The following is a 19,969-nucleotide window of genomic DNA, read 5'->3' on the forward strand; positions in this document are numbered from 1 at the left end:
TGGTCTCCTTTCCACACAAATTTCCTAAGATATAATCTCCTAAAATCAGATGCCGACTAGGTCATGCCCTAAAACCACAGTTCATGACCTCGTCCTACGAACTGATTTCTCCCCAGGCATCTGAGTTTAGATGTTTAGTAAACATTTCACTTATGGGATCCATCATGATAATTGATTACAGACTCTCAATATATATGTTAATTAATTGGGAGAAAGGGGTGGATGGGGAGAAGAAAAAGTAATACTGTATCCTTATTACATGCTGGGAAATCCTCTAGGTATTTGCCTAGGAGTGGTATAGCAGGGTACTCTGGAAGTGACATGCCCAGTTTTCTGAGGAACGGCCAGACTGACTTCCAGAGTGGTTGTACCAATTTGCAACACCACCAGCAGTGGAAGAGTGTTTCTCTTTCTCTGCATCCTGGCCAACACCTGCTGTCTCCTGAATTTTTAATCATAACCATTCTGATTGGTATAAGGTGAAATCTCAGGGTTGTTTTGTTTTGCATTTCCCTAATGACTAATGAAGTTGAGCATTTTTTAAGATACTTCTCAACCATCCGAAGTTCTTCAGGTGAAAATTCTTTGTTTAAATCTGTACCCCATTTTTATAGGGTTATTTGGTTTTCTGGGGTCTAACTTCTTGAGTTCTTTGTATATATTGGATATTAGCCCTGTATCTGCTGTAGGGTTGGTGAAGATTTTTTCCCAATTTGTTGGTTGCTGATTTGTCCTTTTGATGGTGTTCTTTGCCTTACATAAACTTTGTAATTTTATGAGGTCCCATTTGTCAATTCTCAATCTTAGAGCATACACTATTGGTGTTCTGTTCAGGAACTTTCCCCCCATACCGATGTTATCAAGGGTCTTCCCCAGTATCTTTTCTATTAGCTTCAGAGTTTCTGGCTTTATGTGGAGGTCCTTGATCCATTTGGAGTTGAGCTTAGTACAAGGAGATAAGGATGGATCAATTCACATTCTTCTGCATGCTGACTTCCAGTTGAACCAGCACCATTTGTTGAAAAGGCTATCTTTTTTCCATTGGATGTTTTCAGCGCCTTTGTTGAGGTTCAAGTGGCCATAGGTGTGTGGGTTCATTTCTGGATCTTCAATTCTGTTCCATTCATCTGCCAGCCTGTCACTGTACCAATACTATGCAGTTTTTGACACTATTGCTTTGTAGTATTACATGAGGTCAAGAATAATGATTCCCCCAGAATTTCTTTTGTTGTTGAGAATAGTTTTAGCTATTCTGGGTTTTTTGTTATTCCAGAAGAATTTGAGAATTGCTCTTTCTAACTCTATGAAGAACTGAGTTGGGATTTTGAAGGGTATTGCATTGAATCTGTATATTGCTTTTGGCAAAATGGCCATTTTAACTATATTAATCTTGCCAATCCATGAGCATGGGAGATTTTCCCATTTTTTAGGTCTTCTTCGATTTCCTTTTTCAAAGTCTTGAAGTTCTTCTCATACAGATCTTTCACATGTTTGTTAAGAGTCACCCCAAAGTACTTTATACTATTTGTGGCTATTGTGAAGGGTGCCATTTCCCTAATTTCTTTATCAGTCTGCTTATCCTTTGAGTATAAGGAGGCTACTGATTTGCTTGAGTTGATTTTATAACCTGCCACTTTGCTGAAGCTGTTTATCAGCTGTAGGAATTCTCTAGTGGAGTTTTTTTTTTTGATCACTTAGGTAGACTATCATATCATCTACAAATAATGATAGCTTGACTTCTTCCTTTCCAATTTCTATCCCTTGACCTCCTATGTTGTCTAATTGCCTGAGCTAGCACCTCTAGTACAATATTGAAAAGATAAAAAGAAAGGGGGCAGCCCTATCTAGTCCCTGATTTTAGTGAGATTGCTTCAACTTTCTCTCCATTTAGTTTGATGCTTGCTACAGGTTTGCTGTATATTGCTTTAACTATGTTTATGAATGGGCCTTGCATTCCTGTTCTTTCCAAGACTTTAAGCATGAAAGGATGCTGAATTTTTATTGAATGCTTTTTCAGCATCCAAAGAAATGACCTTGTGGATTTTTTCTTTGAGTTTTTTTTTTTTTTTTTTTATGTAGTGGATTGCATTGATGGATTTCTGTATATTGAACCATCCCTGAATCCCTGGAATAAAGCCTACTTGATCATGGTGGATCATCATTTTTATGTGTTCTTGGTTTCAGTTGGCAAGAATTTTCTTGAGTATTTTTGCATCGATGTTCAAAGGGGAAATTTTGTTATTTATTTTATGGAGGGAAGGTTTAGTTCTCTGTTTTGGTGTCTAGGAGCTAACCTCAACATCAAATTATAACTATAGAATCCAGTAGGCCAAATCAGAGCTGAGGAGACTAAAGAACTATGTATAAAGCTATACATGCATGAAGAGCTTATGAAAAATCCATTATATTGTATGTATTGTATGATATTATATATATATATATATATATACTCATGATGTTGAAAGGTGGCTCCCTGGGTTTGAAGTGCTTGCTCTCCAAGCAGAAGGGCCTGCAGTAGAAATTTCAACATCCCCATAAAAAGTCAGAGATGGCTGTGTGTGCTTATATACTAACATAACAGGGTGGAGACAGGTTAATCCTTAGAGCTTTCTGATTAACCATCTCAATATCAAGCTTCTGATTCAGTACTCTGATTTAAAACAACAGTGGATAAAATGATGAAGGAAGAATGTCAGGTGTCCTGACATGCCTACCTACACAGTCCTGACATACATCACATGTTCCACACATACCAGATAAACACACATACACTCGTGCACACTCACATGAGCATGCACACACAAACACACACACACACACACACACATGGTCAATCACAAGCACACACTAATGCACACATACAAAAACACACTGAAAAGGAGAGACAGGGACAGAGACTGAGATGGAGACAGAAAAGGGGAGAGGAAGACTCAGGGAGACAAAACAAACAACTATGGAATCTCCTTGAGGCCACGATTCCTCAGTATTAGTAATTAAAAAGAGGAAGAAAATGTTATGAGTTACATATGTTGTATAGAGTAACCAATATTCACAATAAATCATAAACAAGGCTCACATAAGCAGATACACACAATAAAAGAATCAATTCTGAATCTAAATAGAACTTAACCGACAGGCAGTTGATGGAGAAATTCTAAAATATGGAGAAAAAAATGAAAGTAAAAACAGATAACTAATTAAAGCTGCTGAAAATTACTATACAAATAAGTTTAAAGAAAACCCACCACAGACCAAAATTTGTAAATTATCTTCAACCCAAGAATGTGCTCTGAAACTGTAAAAATTAATCAAAAGAGAAAGATGTAAGCCTCAACATACAGAGGACTTAACACAGAGAACTAGTTGAGATCAGACATACAGCACTTAGGCTGCAGAAGACAAGAAATTGAAAGAAAGGATTATCTGTCACAGGTAAAGTTGGAATGATTTGCATATACTTGGTATTAATTACAATACACTAGAGATGGTGTACTTATTTTACACAGAAAAACTCTAACAAAAATGTCAACCTGATAAAAGAAAAGAAGCATGAATAGAATCTGTTCTACAATACAGCACTGCCAGACCCACAGTTCATACTTAAGAAGCATGTGGGGGATTACTAAAAGAAATGATAAAAATGTATCATGACATTGTGAGTATATTGAAGTTTGTTAGGTTCTGTGCATAAATTTCAGTAGCCACAGGCAGCCAGCTAGCCATAGGTGAAAGAGAACATTTTGAATCTCAACTATTAAAAAGGAGGATATCATGAATTTTACAAGAAGATGGATAGAACTGGAAAACAGCACCCTGGTTAAGGTAACCCAGACCCAAGAGGACAGACTCAAAAGGTATATACTCAGTGACAAGTAGATATTTGCCAAAAAATGCAGAATTACTTTGAATTAGAATCAGCCAAAGAGACGGGGGCCCCAAGTAGATGGATGGCATCACTGAAAAAGCCTCAAAATTTTTGACTAAGAATTGTTCTTGTCTAAAACAAAGGCAGGGACAAAAATGCAGCAGAGAATGAAGGAAAGGTCATTCAGTGATTGGATAACTTGGGATCCATCCCATGTTTGGCCACCAAACCATAACACTATTAGCGATGTTTTTTGTACTTGCAGATTTGAATATGGCATGGCTGTCCACTGAGAGGCTCTATCAGTAGCTAACTGAGGCAGACTCAGATACTTACAGCCACCCATTGGACTGAGGTTGGGTAACCCTATTGAGGAGATAGGGATAGAACTAAAAGAGCTGAAGGGACTGACAATTCTATAGCAACAATATAAAGTAACACAGATCCCTGGGACCTCCCAGAGACTAATCTGCCAACCCGAGAGCACACATGGTTGGTCTGAGGACCCACATCCAACATGTAGCAGAAAACGGCTTACTCTGGCCTCAGGGGGGCAGGATGTGCCTAGTCCTGTAGAGACTGGATGCTGGAGGGAAGGGAGATGAAGAGGCACATATTGTGGGTGGTAGGAATCGAGAAGTACAATCGCAGAGGCCAAAGGTGGGCGAATGGGGTTAAAAACTCTGGGAGAGATACAAGTACAGTCATAAACACATCTCTTATAAATAATTGCATACATTAGAAATGTTATAATAAGCATATGCCCAAAATAACATATTTAAAAGAAAATATAATATTCATGAAGAAACAGCTATAGTGCTATTAGGAAGGACAATCTCCATTATGTTCATAGCAGCCATATATATAATAGCCATGAATCATGAATATGTTCATAGTAGTTACTGAGTACATATGTGCATAGAATTATTATAGCTCATGCTTTGTGATGCTCTAAAACTACATAAAAAAATAAAGACAGTATTAAAAAATGGTAAATAGCAAAAAGCATTTTCTTGGAGTGGTAAGAATAGAGGTTGTCAATATTTTGACTTATACTTTTTTAATTTTAAAGGCTTTAAATTAAATTATTTTACAAACATCATTTCATGTTAAGAATAAACTATTTTTCAGAGTTAAAATGATAATAAAATAGTGAATTATTAAGAAGTCCCATACCTTATCAACAATCAATAACTGGATTAATTAGCATTTATTACTATCTTACTATCTTTAATGTAAGAAGCAGCATGCTTTGTGTACCTGTGGTATGTTGTAGAGACTTAGAACTCGGGAGATCTGAGTTGATATTCTTGTTGAAATGCCTCCTATGACTGCAACCAACTTATCAGTCTTCCAAGGCCTGCAGCTGTAGTTAGGAAGTGGAGGGCTTGCTCCTGAGAGCAAAGCCATAGAACTTTCCATGGCCTTTGTTTCAAAAAAGTCAACATTGAAGAGATAGAATCCCAGGGACATATTGAACAGAATATTTGGGTTCTTATTGATTTCTTCTATAGCAAAAACTATTGCCAAAATGTGCTGATAATTTTTGGTGAGATTCCTGGAAGGAAAAATTGGAAAGAACATTTTTTGTGTTCTTTTTATATTAATTAATTAATTATATTAATTCTTTCTCTTAATTATTTTGTGTTTTTATATTAATGTATATAATATAATTATTTATATCAATTTATATAATTTAATATTATAATTAAAATGCAATTACATTCTTTACCTCCCTCTCTTTTCTCTATGTAGCTCCTCCCATTCTACCACTCAAATTGTCCATTTTTATTCATAACAACCTAATTCATAGAAAAACTGACATGATATTCGAAGTAACAGGCAGTCTATTCAATATTGAAAATATGGAGAAAATTGTGCTAAAAAAAGATTCATAGTACAACCTGTTATTAAATCCATTATTTTTGTTTTTGAATTTTGTGAGGCATTGTCTTGCTTATTCAACCAAGATTTAACTTAAACTCCTTATGTAATCTAGGTTAAACTCAGGCTCACAATGATCCACCTGCCTCTGCTTCTCAAGCTTTGGGATTAAAGTTTTGTTCCACCATATACTATCAAATATACATTTTTCAATATATTCTGTATGATTTGTGTCTGAGAAATAAAATGGAAGAGTAAAGCATGTGGGAAATAGCAAACATTAAATCTTAGTTTTTCATGCAGTCTTCAAAGAATAAGATAAACCTTAGGAAAATACAAAGTGCTTGATCACCAATAGCAACTGAAAAAAATAGTGTCAAGTATACATTTAAACAGGAAAACTAAAATCTTCTCAATACAATATATTAAATAACTAAAAAGAAAAATTATTTTTGACAGCAAAATGCTTTTAAAAATTTCTTCCATATTTAAGAGAATTCAGCATGTGTAGGGGAGAGGCATACAGTCATGGCTGAGTAGCTATTGGCATTCGGTGGCTACCATGGAAGGGACAGCCAGTTTCATGAGGAGGTTTATTTTAGTAGCTTGCCTAGACTCTAGATAATGCCCTATACTCATGCAGTGCTGGCATGCCTAAATGAACTCAGTACATTAAAATTTGAGAGAGACAGACAGACAGAGAGCCACAATTAAGTTGAAGGCAGGAGACATTGGAAGGGAACCAGTAGAGTAGGGTGAGATCAACATATATTGTTTACATGTATGAAATCTTGAAAGAATATATTTTTAAAGCGAGAAGCCAAACACTTACATAATAACAGCTTCTGGTATATTCATTGTATCATTAAAGCCAAATTTAATTCTACTGTCTTTAGCAGTCACTCTGAGGGAAAAGATTCCTCCAATAACAAAATGCCCATCTTGATAGTAGCCAGGAGAAGCAGGTATACTTAAGGAGAAACAAGAAATTTCTTCCTGGAATACAATGACAAAAATCAGGAGAGAGAAGGCATTGAGTAATTCCATAGCATTGATGAATAATTGATAAAACCCAGATATCTGTTCAGTTGAGAATCTTGGACTAATCATCCATTAGTGTACATCAACAAACTGGTAAAAGATGTCTGGTTGAACCATGTGGATCAAGGTTATAAAGTACTGTTTTGTCCTGGTTCAGGCCCAGCAGTATCTAAACACTCCCTCAGTTCCCTGGAGTCCAATCTGCTTTATACCTTCTTAGCCCTATATTATGTCCCCTTCACAGAGTCACTGTGAGTCTCCAAGGACTCATGAATCTCTCACTTGGCACCTGGGATACCTTATTCTCAGCAGGAAAACACACAATTAAGAAAAAGTGTGAAGTCCACTAAAACACCTGTGGGGTGTGTTCACTCACTGAGCTGAGACTTGTCCAATTCTCAAGGTAAAGAGAGACTAACCAGTGGAAACAAAATTAAGTCATGAAGAGTCATCTGAAGGAGGCATCACAGGGCTCAGTGTTTGTTAGGCAACAACTAGACTCTTAATTATTTAACATCAGTATCATTTTAGAGTATTTCTGTAAGGAAAACAAATAGTGTTACATTATAAACATTCTTTCTGATTTCTATATTGGGTCAAATATCAACTTGTACTTTTTATTGTATATTTTATGTATTTACATTTCAAATGTTAGGCCCTTTCCTAGATTCATCTCCAGATCTTTCCTATCACATTCCCTCACTCCATAGTTCTATTATAAGTGTGCTTACCTACCCATTCCCACCTCACTGACCTCTCATTCTCCTACCCTGGGGAATCAAGCCTTCAGTGGACCAAGGGCCTTTTCTCCCATTAGTGCCAGACAATGTTATCATCTGCTACATATGCAACTGGAACAATGGGTCCCTCCATGTGTACTCTTTGCTGGATAGTGAGAGGTCTGGGGAGTCTGCTTGGTTTTTATTGTTGTTCGTCCTAAGCAGTTGCAAACCGCTTGAGCTCCATCAGTCCTTCCTCTAACTCCTTCATTAAAGACCCCCTGATCAGTTCAATGGATGGCTCTGAGTATCCACTTCTGTACATGCCAGGCTCTGGGAGAGACTATCAGGAAACAGCTATATCAGGATCCTGTCACATAAGCATGAACTTAATGGCGTTCACAATAGTGTCTGCAGTTGGTGAGTGATTGTTAATACTTGTTTTCATGTATGTGGTGAGAGTGTGTGGGTTTGTGTATAGGGGTGTGTTTGTGTTTGTGATATGTGTGTGTGTGTGTGTTTGTGTGTGTGTGTGTGTGTGTGTGCACTTTCTTAAATTTTTTTTGGCTTTGCTAGCATGCAATTATTTATTTCCTGCATTTTCATGCCTGTATTTAATGCCCTTGGATTAGAGTTTTTGTTCTTGTATACTGGATTTGGATGGATTTTTGGATGGATGTTTAGTTTTAGATTTCTCATGAAACATTTTCTTTTCTCCATTTATGGTGATTGAAACTTTTGCGGGGTATAGGAGCCTAGACTACCATCTGTGGTCTCTTAGAGTCTCAATGACATTTGTGCAGGCCATTCTATCTTTTAGAGACTCTGTAACGATGAAACATATAATTCTAATAGGTTGGATATTTATGTTACATGACGATTTTTATTTGCAGCTTTTAATATTCTTTGGTTCTGCATATTTACTATATTGATAATTAAATGATAGAGAGATTTTAATTTCTCGCTCAAAATATTTGGTGTTCTGTGAGCTTCTTTTACCTTTTTAGACAGCTCTTTCTTTAGGTTTGAGGAATTTTCTTTCATGATTTTATTGTAAATATTTTCTGGGAATTTTATCTCAGAATCTTTCCATCTTCTTTTTGTAATATGCTTAGGTTTTGTCTTTTCATTCTGTCCCAGATTTCCTGGAAATCTGAATATAAAGTAGAAACTGAGGGAATGGACAACCATTAACTGACACAACTTGATGTCCATCTCATGGACAAGAACAAATCAATGACAATATTAATGACTGTCTTATGTTTGCAGATAGGAGTCCAGCATGGGTGATCTATGAGAGGACCGGCCCACCACCTGACTCAGATAGAGGCAGACACCCACAACCAAACAATAGATGGAGCTTTGGGACTCTCATGGAAGAATAGAATGAAAAATTGCCCACTCACCTAAAGGGATAGGAACTCCACAGGAAGACAATCAGAATCACCTGACCTTGACCTTTGGTTGCTCTCAGATTCTGAACCACAATCAAAGAACATACAGTGTCTAGTCCTAGGCTTCCCCATACATATTTAACAGATGTGCTGATTTGGCTTTGTGTAGGTCCCAAACAAATGGAGTGGGACCTATCCCAAAGCTCTTGCCTGTCTCCTGAATATGATCTTCTAGGTGGGCTGCCTCATTTGGCCTCAGTGGAAGAGGATATGCCTAGCTACTCAGGGACTTGAAGTACCATGAGGCCCTACTCTTTCCAAAAAGAAGGGGAGATGGAATAGAGGAAGGATTGTGGGTTGACGTGACCATGATGAGGTCAATGAACAGGATATAAAGTGAATAAGTAAAGATCAAAATTAAAAATTACGAATGTGGCACCTTGTAAAATCAGAAAGTAGCAAAAGCAGGGTGGTCATGCCTGCCTTCTACATGCCTTTCTTCCCTAAAGAAATCCATAACCCTAAGGCCTGTCCCCCTTATTCCATCAAGACTCCCAGGTTTCAAGTGCTCATGAAGGAAAATTGCACAGACCTTAAAAGTTCCCCCTTATTTCTTAGCAGTAGGTTGCACTTTATTTCCTAAATTGCACATTTTTGATCTGTTCCCCCAATCTACCTCTTTTTCAACTTAGAAAAACATAGATTATCATTTCTATTTCTGAATAAACTTGTGTCTTACGAAACTAAATGTATTTGTGTATGTCTGTCTCTTGCATCTATCTCTCTTTTTATATACGAATTCAACTTGTCCTTAGATAACCAATCACTTCCTACATGGAAGTAATTAAATGAAAATTAGTACATCAATGAGAAAAACACCAAACCAAGGCATTTTAAATACATTAGTAGGAAAACCATGTAACCTGTTACAGCAAAACAGGGAAAATCCTGGGACAGGTTTCAGGTGTTATCTGATGAAACTCCCAGCTTCACAAGACAGCAGTCTGTCCTCAAGGATACATGGGATTTACATCTAGTGGTGAAAATTCAGTTTCCCTTACCGAAAACTTGAAGCATTAAATACAAATGATTGAAAACAACAACTCTAAGGAGTTTGCCTAGGTCCAGATGTGTGAACACAAACCTTGAACAGAGCCTATATCTGGAAATTCTACTTAGTTTTGCCTGTAGCCCTTTGTAAGTTTCAAGTGTTAAGATGAGGTCTGTGATCCATTTGGAACTAATTTTACAGATTGAAAGCTTTGTATATAGCTTAAATATTTTACACATGGGTATTCACTTTTCTTTTTTTTTCATCATTTTCTATATTCTTTGTTTACATTCCAAACGATTTTCCTTTCCTGGTTCCCCCTCCCAATAATTCCCATAAGCCCTCTTCCCTCTGCCCATTCCCCAATCAAGATATTCACTTTTCTTAAGACCAGTTGATGGACAACTGCATTTTCTCCAGTAAGTATTGATTATATATCTGGCAAATATTATATAGCTGTAGTTCTCTCTGATCATATTTGGATCTTCTATTATGTTCTATTGATTTCCACATCTAGTTTTAGGCCAATTCCCTCATGTTTTTTTTTTTTTTTGACAATGGCTCTATAATATATCTTTTTTATTAGAAAATTTCTGTATTTATATTTCAAATGTGGTGCCACTTCACTGTTCACCCCCTAAAAGAGATCCCCTACCCAATCCCCCTCTCCTGAACACCAATCCACCCACACCTGCTTCCCTGTCCTGGCACTCCCCTATACTCTGTCATCTAGCCTTCTCAGTACCAAGGGTCTCTCCTCCATTTGTGGTCCGACAAAGCCATACTCTTCCGCATATGCATCTGGAACCACGGGTCCCTCCATGTATACTCTTTGGTTGGTGGTTTAGTCCCAGGGAGCATGTGTCCTTACTGCATGCTGGCGAGTATTTTGGATATATGCCCAGGAGTGGTATTGCTGGGTTCTCTGGTAGCATTATTCCCAATTTTTGAGGAATTGCCAAACTGATTTCCAGAATGGTTGTACCAATTTGCAATCCCACCAGAAGTGGAGGAGTGTTTCTCTTTCTTCACATCCTTGCAAGACCCTGCAGTCTTCTGAGTATTTGCTCATAACCACTCTAAAAGGTATGAGGTGGAATCTCAGCATTGTTTTGATTTGCAGTTCCCTGATGAGTAAGGATGTTGAACATTTCTTTAGGTGCTTCTCAGCCATTCAATATTCCTCAGCTGAAAATTCATTGTTTATTTCTATACCCAATTATTTTTTTGTTTTTCTGAATAAATCTTCAATTTTATTAAAAACACTATGTAATCCTCAATTTTATCATGCATATGTTGTAGGAAAATCTGCAGTTTTTTCAGGGAATACCTCCACTTAATTTTTCAATTATATTCTATTTTCCCCCCACTCTCCAAAAGTCCCATATAAGCACCCTTCCCTCCACCTGTTCTCCCACCCACCCCTTCCCAATTCCCCGTTCTGGTATTGCCCTATACTGTTTCACTGAGTCTTTCCAGAACAAGGGGCCACTCCTCCATTCCTCTTGTACCTCATTTGATGTGTGGATTATGGTTTTGGTATTCCAGTTTTCTAGGTTAATATCCACCTATTAGTGAGTGCATACCATGATTCATCTTTTGAGTCTGGGTTACCTCACTTAGTATGATGTCCTCCAGCTCCATCCATTTGCCTAAGAATTTCATGAATTCATTGTTTCTAATGGCTGAATAGTAAGTACTCCATTGTGTATATATACCACATTTTTTACATCGACTCTTCTGTTGAGGGATACCTGGGTTCTTTCCAGATTCTGGCAATTATAAATAGGGCTGCTATGAACATAGTAGAGCATGTATCCTTATTACATGCTGGGGAATCCTCTGGGTATATGCCCAGGAGTTGTACCCAATTTTTTAATAGTGTTATTTTGGGTCTCTGGAATCTACCTTCTTGAATCCTTTGTATATATTGAATATTAGCCCTCTCTTGGATATAGGATTGGAAAAGATCTTTTCACAATTTGTTGGTTGCTGTTTTGTCCTATTGACAGTGTCCTTTGTCTTACAGAATCTTTGTAATTTCATGAGGTCCCATTTGTCAATTCTTGATCTTAGAGCATAAGCTATTTGTTCAGCTGTTACCCTGTGCCATGTCCTCAAGGCTCTTCCCCACTTTCTTTTCTATAAGTTTCAGTGTATCTATTTTAATGTTGCGATCCTTCATCCAATTGGACTTTAGCATTGTACAAGGAGATGAGATTGGATTAATTTGTATTGTGCACGCTAATCAACAGTTGAACCAGAACCAGGTATTGAAAAGGCTATCTTTTTTCCACTGGATGGATTTAGCTCCTTTGTCAAAGATTACATGACCATAAATGTGTGTGCTTATTCTTGGAACTTCAATTCTATTCCATTGATATACCTGCCTGTCACTGTATTGAAAACACAGTTTCTCTCACTATTGCTGTGAGGTACTGCTTGAGGTGAGGGATACTGACTCCACCAGAAATTCTTTTATTGTTGACAAAAGTTTTAACTATCTTGGTTTTTTTGTTATTCCAGATATATTTGAGAATTGTTCTTTCTATTTTTATGAAGAATTGAGTTGGAATTTTCATGGGCATTGCATTAAGTAGATTGTTTTTGGCAAGATGGCCATTTTTACTATATTAATCCTGCCAGTCATTGGGCATGGGTGATCTTTCTATCTTCTGAGATCTTCTCTGATTTCTTTATTAACAGACTTGAAGTTCTTGCCATAGAGATTTTTCACTTGTTTGGTTAGAGTCACACCACAATACTTTATATTGTTTGTGAGTATTGTGAAGGCTCTTGCTTCCCTAATTTCTACCCCAGCCTGTTTATCCTTTGAGTGTAGGATGGGAACTGATTTGTTTCAGTTAATTTAATATCTGGCCACTTTGCTGAAGTAGTTTTTCAGTTGATGGTGTTCTCTGCTGGACATTTTGGGATTGCTTAAGTATACTATCTTTTCATCTGCATACAGTGAATATGTACTTTCCAATTTTTATCACTGTGACCTCCTTTTGTTGCCTATTTACTGAGGCTAAAACATCAAGTACTATATTGAATAGATATGGAGAGAGAGGGCAGCTTTGCCAAGTCCCTGATTTGAGAGGAATTGCTTCAAATCTCTCTCTATTTAGTTTGATGTTGGGTACTGGTTTGCTGTATATTGCTTTTCCTCTTTCTTTGTATGGGGCTTGAATTCCTGATCTTTCCAAGATTTTTAACATGAAAGGATGCTGAATTTTGTCAAATGCTTTTTTAGCATCTAATGAAATGACCATGTGGTTTTATCCTTTGAGTTTATATATATATGATTACAATGATGGATTTCCATATAGAGAACCATCCCTGCATCCCTGGCATGAAGCTTACTTGACTCTGATGAATAATCATTTTGATGTGTTCTTGGATTTACTTGGCTAGAATTATATTGAGTATTTTTACATAAATATTCATAAGAGAAATTGATCTGAACATTTCTTTCCTTATTGGATATTTGTGTGGTTTTTTTATCAGCATATTTGTGTCTTGATAGAGTGGGTTGGGTAGTGTTCCTTCTGTTTTTATTTTGTGGAATATTTTGAAGAGTATTGGTGTTAGGTCTTTTATGACAGTCTGATAGATTTCTGCACTAAAACCATCTGATCCTGGGTTGTGTTTTGCTTGGGAGTTTTTCAGTGACTGTTTTTATTTCTTTAGGGGTTATGAGATAATTTAGATGGTCTATCTGATCCTGATTTAACGTTGCTATTTGCTATCTGTCTAAAAATTATCCAATTAATACAGATATCGTTGTTGAATATACGAGTATAGGCTTTTGGATGGTGGGTTAGTCCCTGCTAGCTCTCAGGGGTCCAATTAGTTGATACTTTTATTCTTCCCATATGGTTGCAATTCCATGCAGCCCTTTCAGTCCTTCCCTTAACTCATCTATTGGGATGACTGGTGTCAGTCCAAAGGTTAGCTGTAAGTATCTGCTTGTGTCTCAGGCATCTGCTGTTACAGCCCCTCACAGTACAGCCATGCTAGGCTATGTGTGCAAGCACATCTTGGCATCAGCAATAGTGTCTGGGTTTGGTGTCTGTGCTGGGATGGATCTCAGGGTAGAGTGGTGTCTAGTTGTCCTTTCCTCATTCTCTACTCTATTTTTGTTCCTGCAATTCCTTTAGAAAAGAAAAATTCTGGGGTAAAAATCTTGAAGATGGTTGGGTAGCCCCATCCCTCAACTGGTAACCATATCTATTTCCTGGATGTAGTCTCTACAGGTACTATCCTTATGCTGTTGAACATTTTGGCTACGGAAATCTTTATTGGGTCCTGGGAGCCTCCCTAATTCCTGGTGTCTGGTATGTTCTAGTGGTTTCTATCATTCCCCAGCCCACAATCCTGCATATTTCTATTTAATCTCTTGGTGATCTGTGATTCTCTCCTGTCCCCTCTCCCAATCCATACCTGATCTGTCCTGTTTTTTGTTTCCTCCTTTCCATCCCACTAAGGTCCTTCCCTCCCTCTGCTTCTTGAGATTACTTTGTTCACCCTTGTAAATGGCATTGAAGCATCCAGACTTGTGTCTTCCTTCATGTCAAGCTTCATGTGGTCTTTGATTTGTATCATGGGTATTCTGTACTTTTTGGCTAATATCCACTTATCATTAAGTCCATACCATGTATGTCCTATTAGCTATGGGTTACCTCAGTCAGGACTAATTTTTATAGCTCCACATATTGGCCTGCAACATTTGTGATGTTCTCATTTTTAATAGCCGATTTGTATTTCATTCTGTCAATATACCATTTTCTCTGTATCCAATCATCTTTTGAGGAACATCTGGGTTTTGTCCACCTTCTGCCTATTATAAATACTGATTCTAGGAATCTAGAGGGGCATGTGTCCTTGGCATTTTTTTTTTTTTTTGGTATATGCCCTGGTGTTACATACCTAGGTCTTCTGATAGGACTTTTTCCAACTTTTCTGAGAAACTTCCAGATTGATTTGAAAAAAAAAATGGTTGTACCAGTTTTCAAACCTACTGCTCAAATTACTCACTAGCATCTGTTGACAGCTGACTTTTTTATCTTAGCATTTCTTATTGGTGTAAAGCAGAATCCCAGTCTTGTTTTGATTTGAATTTATCTGATGACTAAAGGTTGTTGAACATTTCTTTAGTTATTACTCAGCCATTTCCATCAGTTCAGTTTTCTCTGTTCAGCTCTACATCCCATTGTTAATTGGGTTATTTCGTTTTCTGAAGTCTAAAATCTTGAGTTCTTATATATTTTGTATATTACCCCTCTATCAGATGCAGGGCTAGTAAAGATTTTGCAAATCTGTAGTTTGCTTTTTGACCTATTGATGTGTCCTTTGCCTTAAAGATGCTTTTCAGATTCAAGAGGTCTCTGTTGTCATGTTGATCTTAATGACTGAGTCATTGGTGTTCTGTTCAGGAAAATTTTACCTGTGGCTGTGTGTTTGAGTCTCTTACCCATTTATTTCTTCTATTAGATTCAGTATATTTGTTTTTATTTGGAGGTCCTTGATCCACTTAGAATTGAGCTTTATGCAAGGGTATAAAACTGGATCAATTTCCATTCTTCTACATGCATACTGCCTGTTAGAAGAACACTATACACAGAAGAGGCAAAGGTTAGCAGTAGAGGAGGGGGGGGAACGAGGGAGGGAGAGAGATAGGGAGGGAGCGAGAGAATGAGCAAGCGAGAAAGAGGGAAGTAGGGGGAAGAGACAAATAAACAGAATTTTCTTAGTCACTGATGGCCCACAATATAGGATGTCATGTCTATCAGGATGATATAGCCTTGTTATACTCTAGCCTGCAAGAACAAAATTGTATCAAGAAGGTTTATGGGACTTATGGGGAGGGGGGAACCAGGAAAAGGGAAATTATTTGGAATGTAAACAAAGAATGTAGAAAAAAAGAAAAAAAAAAGAAATTTAAATCAATGTCATTTTTAGCTAATGGAGCCCTGAAGAATTTATCTTCAGAAAACTGTAATTCTCACACAATGGAAATACCTCCAATAAAGTTAATTCTAAAAATAAAAAAAATTAAAAATTAAACAAACAAACAAACAAAACCAATGTCAGGGATGAGCTTTTGCCCATAGGATGGATCACAATTTGTGCTGATTAATGTTTGGCCATTCCCTCAGTCTTTGCTTCATCCCTCATGCCTGCATTTTATGTAGAAAGGCTAAATTAGGGGTTGAAAGTTTTGTGTGTGGGTTGATGTCTCTATTCTTCCACTGGAATTCCTGCCAGACTACAAAAGGTAGCCTCTTCAATTAAGCTGAGCTAAATATCCTCAGTATTGTTAATCACAGTCAACTTCCCTACCATTGATTCTTGGGCACATTTCTTATACCAGGTGTCTGTCTCCACCTGGAAATTCCCCCTGCCCCCCCCACACACACACCTCATCCATGTCAGTCACAGGTTTTCATTCATTTTTGTGGCAATTAAACTTTCTCTCCTGTCATTCCCCATACCTGTTCATGAACTCCCCCATTACCTAACACATCCTGCACCTTTCCATACCCCTAGTTGATCTGCCTCTTATGATTATATTATTCACCTTTCTAAATGAGACTCAAGAATTTTTTTTGTGCCTTCCTTCCATTTTAGCTTCTTAGGTCGATAAAATATTTTTGTTTGGAACACCAGGCCAAGACAGTTCCCATTCCTTATTAAAAAGGAGAGAAGCAAGGATGAATAAAAAGAGAACAAGGGGTCGGGGTCTCTGTGCTGTGACATAAGATGCCAGGTAATGATGCATACTACCATGCACAAGTCATGTGGGTGAGTAGTGCCCAGGGAATGTGTGACAGTTGCCATGGCAATAGACTCAAGAGGGTCATTGATACCTGATTCTGAGACTAACTGAAAACAGCTTCTGATGCTAACAAGTATAGCATGATACCTATATTTTATGGATAATATCTACTTATAAGTGAATACAAACTGTGCATGTCTCATCCCATGGATATTTTGTTCCCCCTTCTAAGAAGGACCAAAGTATCCATACTTTGTTCATTTTTCTTGAGCTTTGTTTGGTCTGTGAATTGTATCTTGGGTATTCTGAGCTTCGGGGCTAATGTCCACTTATCAGTAAGGGCATAGCATGTGTGTTCTTTTCATTATGTTACCTCACTCAGTATGATATTTTCTAGTTCCGTATATTTGCCTAAGATTTCCATTAATTCATTATTTTTAATATTTTTATTTTCTATATTCCTTGTTTTCATTCCAAATTTTTTCCCCTTTCCCGGATCCCCATTCCCCCATGTACCATAAACCTTCTCTCCATCCATTCTCCAATTACCTCCCTCCTTTTTCTCTGTCCTTATATTCCCCTCCAATGCTAGATCAATACTTTCCAGGATCAGGACCCTCTCCTTACTTCTTTATGGGAGTCATTTGTTATTCGATTTGTGCCTTGGGTATTCAGGGCTTCTGGGCTAATTAATATCCACTTATCCGAGATTGCATTCCATGTGTATTCTTTTGTGATTGGGTTACCTCACTTAGGATGATATTTTCGAGATCAAACCATTTTCCTAAAAATTTTGTGAATTAATTGTTTCTAATTGCTGACTAGTATTCCATTGTGTAAATATACCACATTTTCTGTATCCATTCCTCCTTTGAGGGACATCTGGGTTCTTTCCAGATTCTGGCTATTATAAATAAGACTGCTATAAACATAATGGAGCATGTGTCTTTATTGCATGCTGGGGAATCCTTTGGGTATATGCCCAGGAGAGGTATAGTAGGGTCCTCGGGAAGTCTCATGTCCAGTTTTCTGAGGAACCTCCAGACTGATTTCCAAAGTGGTTGTACCATCTTACAGCCCCACCAGCAGTGGAGGAGTGTTCCTCCTTCTCCACATCCTCGCCAATACCTGCTGTCTCCTGATTTTTTGACCTTAGCCTTTCTGACTGGTGTAAGGTGAAATCTCAGGGTTGTTTTGATCTGCATTTTCCTAAAGACTAATGATGTTGAACACTTCTTAATGTGCCTCTCGGCCATCCGAATTTCTTCAGGTGAAAATTCTTTGTTTAGATCTGTACCCTATTTTTTAATAGGCTTATTTGGTTCCCTGGGGTCTAACTTCTTGAGTTCTTTGTATATATTTGATATTAGCCCTCTATCAGATGTAGGGTTGGTGACTATCCTTTCCCAATTTGATGGTTGGCGTTTTGTCCTTTTAACAGTGTCCTTTGCCTTACAGAAACTTTGTAATTTTATGAGGTCCCATTTGTCAATTCTTGATCTTAGAGCATAAGCTATTGGTGATCTGTTCAGGAACTTTCGCCCTGTGCCCATGTCCTCAAGTGTCTTCCCCATTTTCTTTTCTATTATTTTCAGTGTGTCTGGTTTTACATGGAGGTCCTTAATCCACTTGGAGTGAAGTTTAATACATGGAGATAAGAATGGATCAATTCCCATTCTTCTGCATGCTGACCTCCAATTGATCCAGCACCATTTGTTGAAAAGGCTATATTTTTTCCACTGGATGTTTTTGGCTCTGTTGTCGAAGATCAAGTGACCATAGGTGTGTGGATTCATTTCTGGATCTTCAATTCTATTCCATTGGTCCACTTGTCTGTCACTATGCCAATACCAAGCAGTTTTTAACACTATTGCTCTGTAGTATTGCTTGAAGTCAGGGATACTGATTCCCCCAGAATTTCTTTTGTTGTTGAGAATAGTTTTAGCTATCCTGTTTTTTTTGTTATTCCAGATGAATTTGAGAATTTCTTTTTCTAACTCTGTGAAGAACTGAGTTGGGAATTTGATGGGGATTTCGTTGAATCTGGAGATCGCTTTTGGCAAGATGGCCATTTTAACTATATTAATCCTGCCTATCTACGAGCATGGCAAATTTTTCCATTTTCTGAGGTGTTGTTCTATTTCTTTCTTCAGAGACCTGAAGTTCTTATCATATAGATCTTGCACTTGTTTGGTTAGAGTCACACCAAGATACTTTATATTGTTTGGGGCTATTGTGAAGGGTGTCATTTCCCTAAACTTCTTTCTCAGCCTGCTTATCCTTTGAGTATAGCAAGGCAACTGATTTGCTTGAGTTGATTTTATAACAAGCCACTTTGCTGAAGTTGTTTAACAGCTGTAGGTGTTCTCTGGTGGAGGTTTTTGGGTCACTTAAGTAGAATATCATGTCATCTGCAAATAGTGATAATTTGACTTCTTCCTTTCCAATTTGTATCCCCTTGACCTCCTTATGTTGTCTAATTGCTCTAGCTAGAACTTCAAGCACTATATTGAAAAGATATGGAGAGAGAGAGGGCAGCCTTGTCTAGTCCCTGATGTTAGTGGGATTGCTTCAAGTTTCTCTCAGTTTAGTTTGATGCTGGCTACCAGCTTGCTGTATATTGCTTTAATGATGTTTAAGTATGGGCCTTGAATTCCTGTTCTTTCCAAGGCTTTTAGAATGAAAAGATGCTGGATTTTGTCAAATGCTTTTTTTGCATCTAATGAGATGATCATATGTTTTTTTTTCTTTGAGTTTGTTTATGTATTTGATAGCATTGATCGATTTCCTTATAGTGAACCATCCCTGCATCCCTCGGATGAAGCCTACTTTATCATGGTGGATGATTGTTTTGATGTGTTCTTGGATTCAGTTGGCAATAAATTTATTAAGTATTTTTGCATCAATATTCATAAGAGAATTTGGCCTGAAGTTCTCTTTCTTTGTTGGATCTTTGTGTGGTTTTGGGATTATCGTAATTGTGGCTTCATAGAACGAGTTGTGTAGAGTTCCTTCTGTTTCTATTTTGTGGAATAGTTGAAGAGTATTGGTGTTAGGTCTTCTATGAAGGTCTGATAGAATTCTGCACTGAAGCCATCTGGTCCCGTGCTTTTTTTGGTTGGGAGACTTTCTATGATCCTTTTTATTTCTTCAGGTGTTATGGGACTCTTTAGATGATCTATTTGATCCTGATTTAGTTTTGGTGTCGGATATCTGTCTAGGAAACTGTCCATT

General features: G+C 37.5%; 1 protein-coding gene across 1 annotated transcript in view; it reads right to left on the reverse strand.

Annotated features, from left to right (window-relative positions):
- Window positions 1-6,799, reverse strand: part of LOC127678092 (vomeronasal type-2 receptor 26-like) — a 39,956-nt gene extending 33,157 nt beyond the window's left edge. Inside the window, exons 1-2 of the mRNA XM_052172898.1 lie at window positions 6,582-6,799; window positions 5,126-5,423 (exon numbers count right to left, since the gene is read on the reverse strand). Of these exons, the coding sequence (XP_052028858.1) occupies window positions 5,126-5,423; window positions 6,582-6,796 (513 nt within the window). The 5' untranslated portion in view covers window positions 6,797-6,799. The remainder of the gene's footprint in view (window positions 1-5,125; window positions 5,424-6,581) is intronic.
- Between the last annotated feature and the right edge of the window lie 13,170 nt (window positions 6,800-19,969).

This window comes from Apodemus sylvaticus, chromosome 2 (assembly GCF_947179515.1).
Source record: "Apodemus sylvaticus chromosome 2, mApoSyl1.1, whole genome shotgun sequence".
Classification (NCBI taxonomy): domain Eukaryota; kingdom Metazoa; phylum Chordata; class Mammalia; order Rodentia; family Muridae; genus Apodemus; species Apodemus sylvaticus.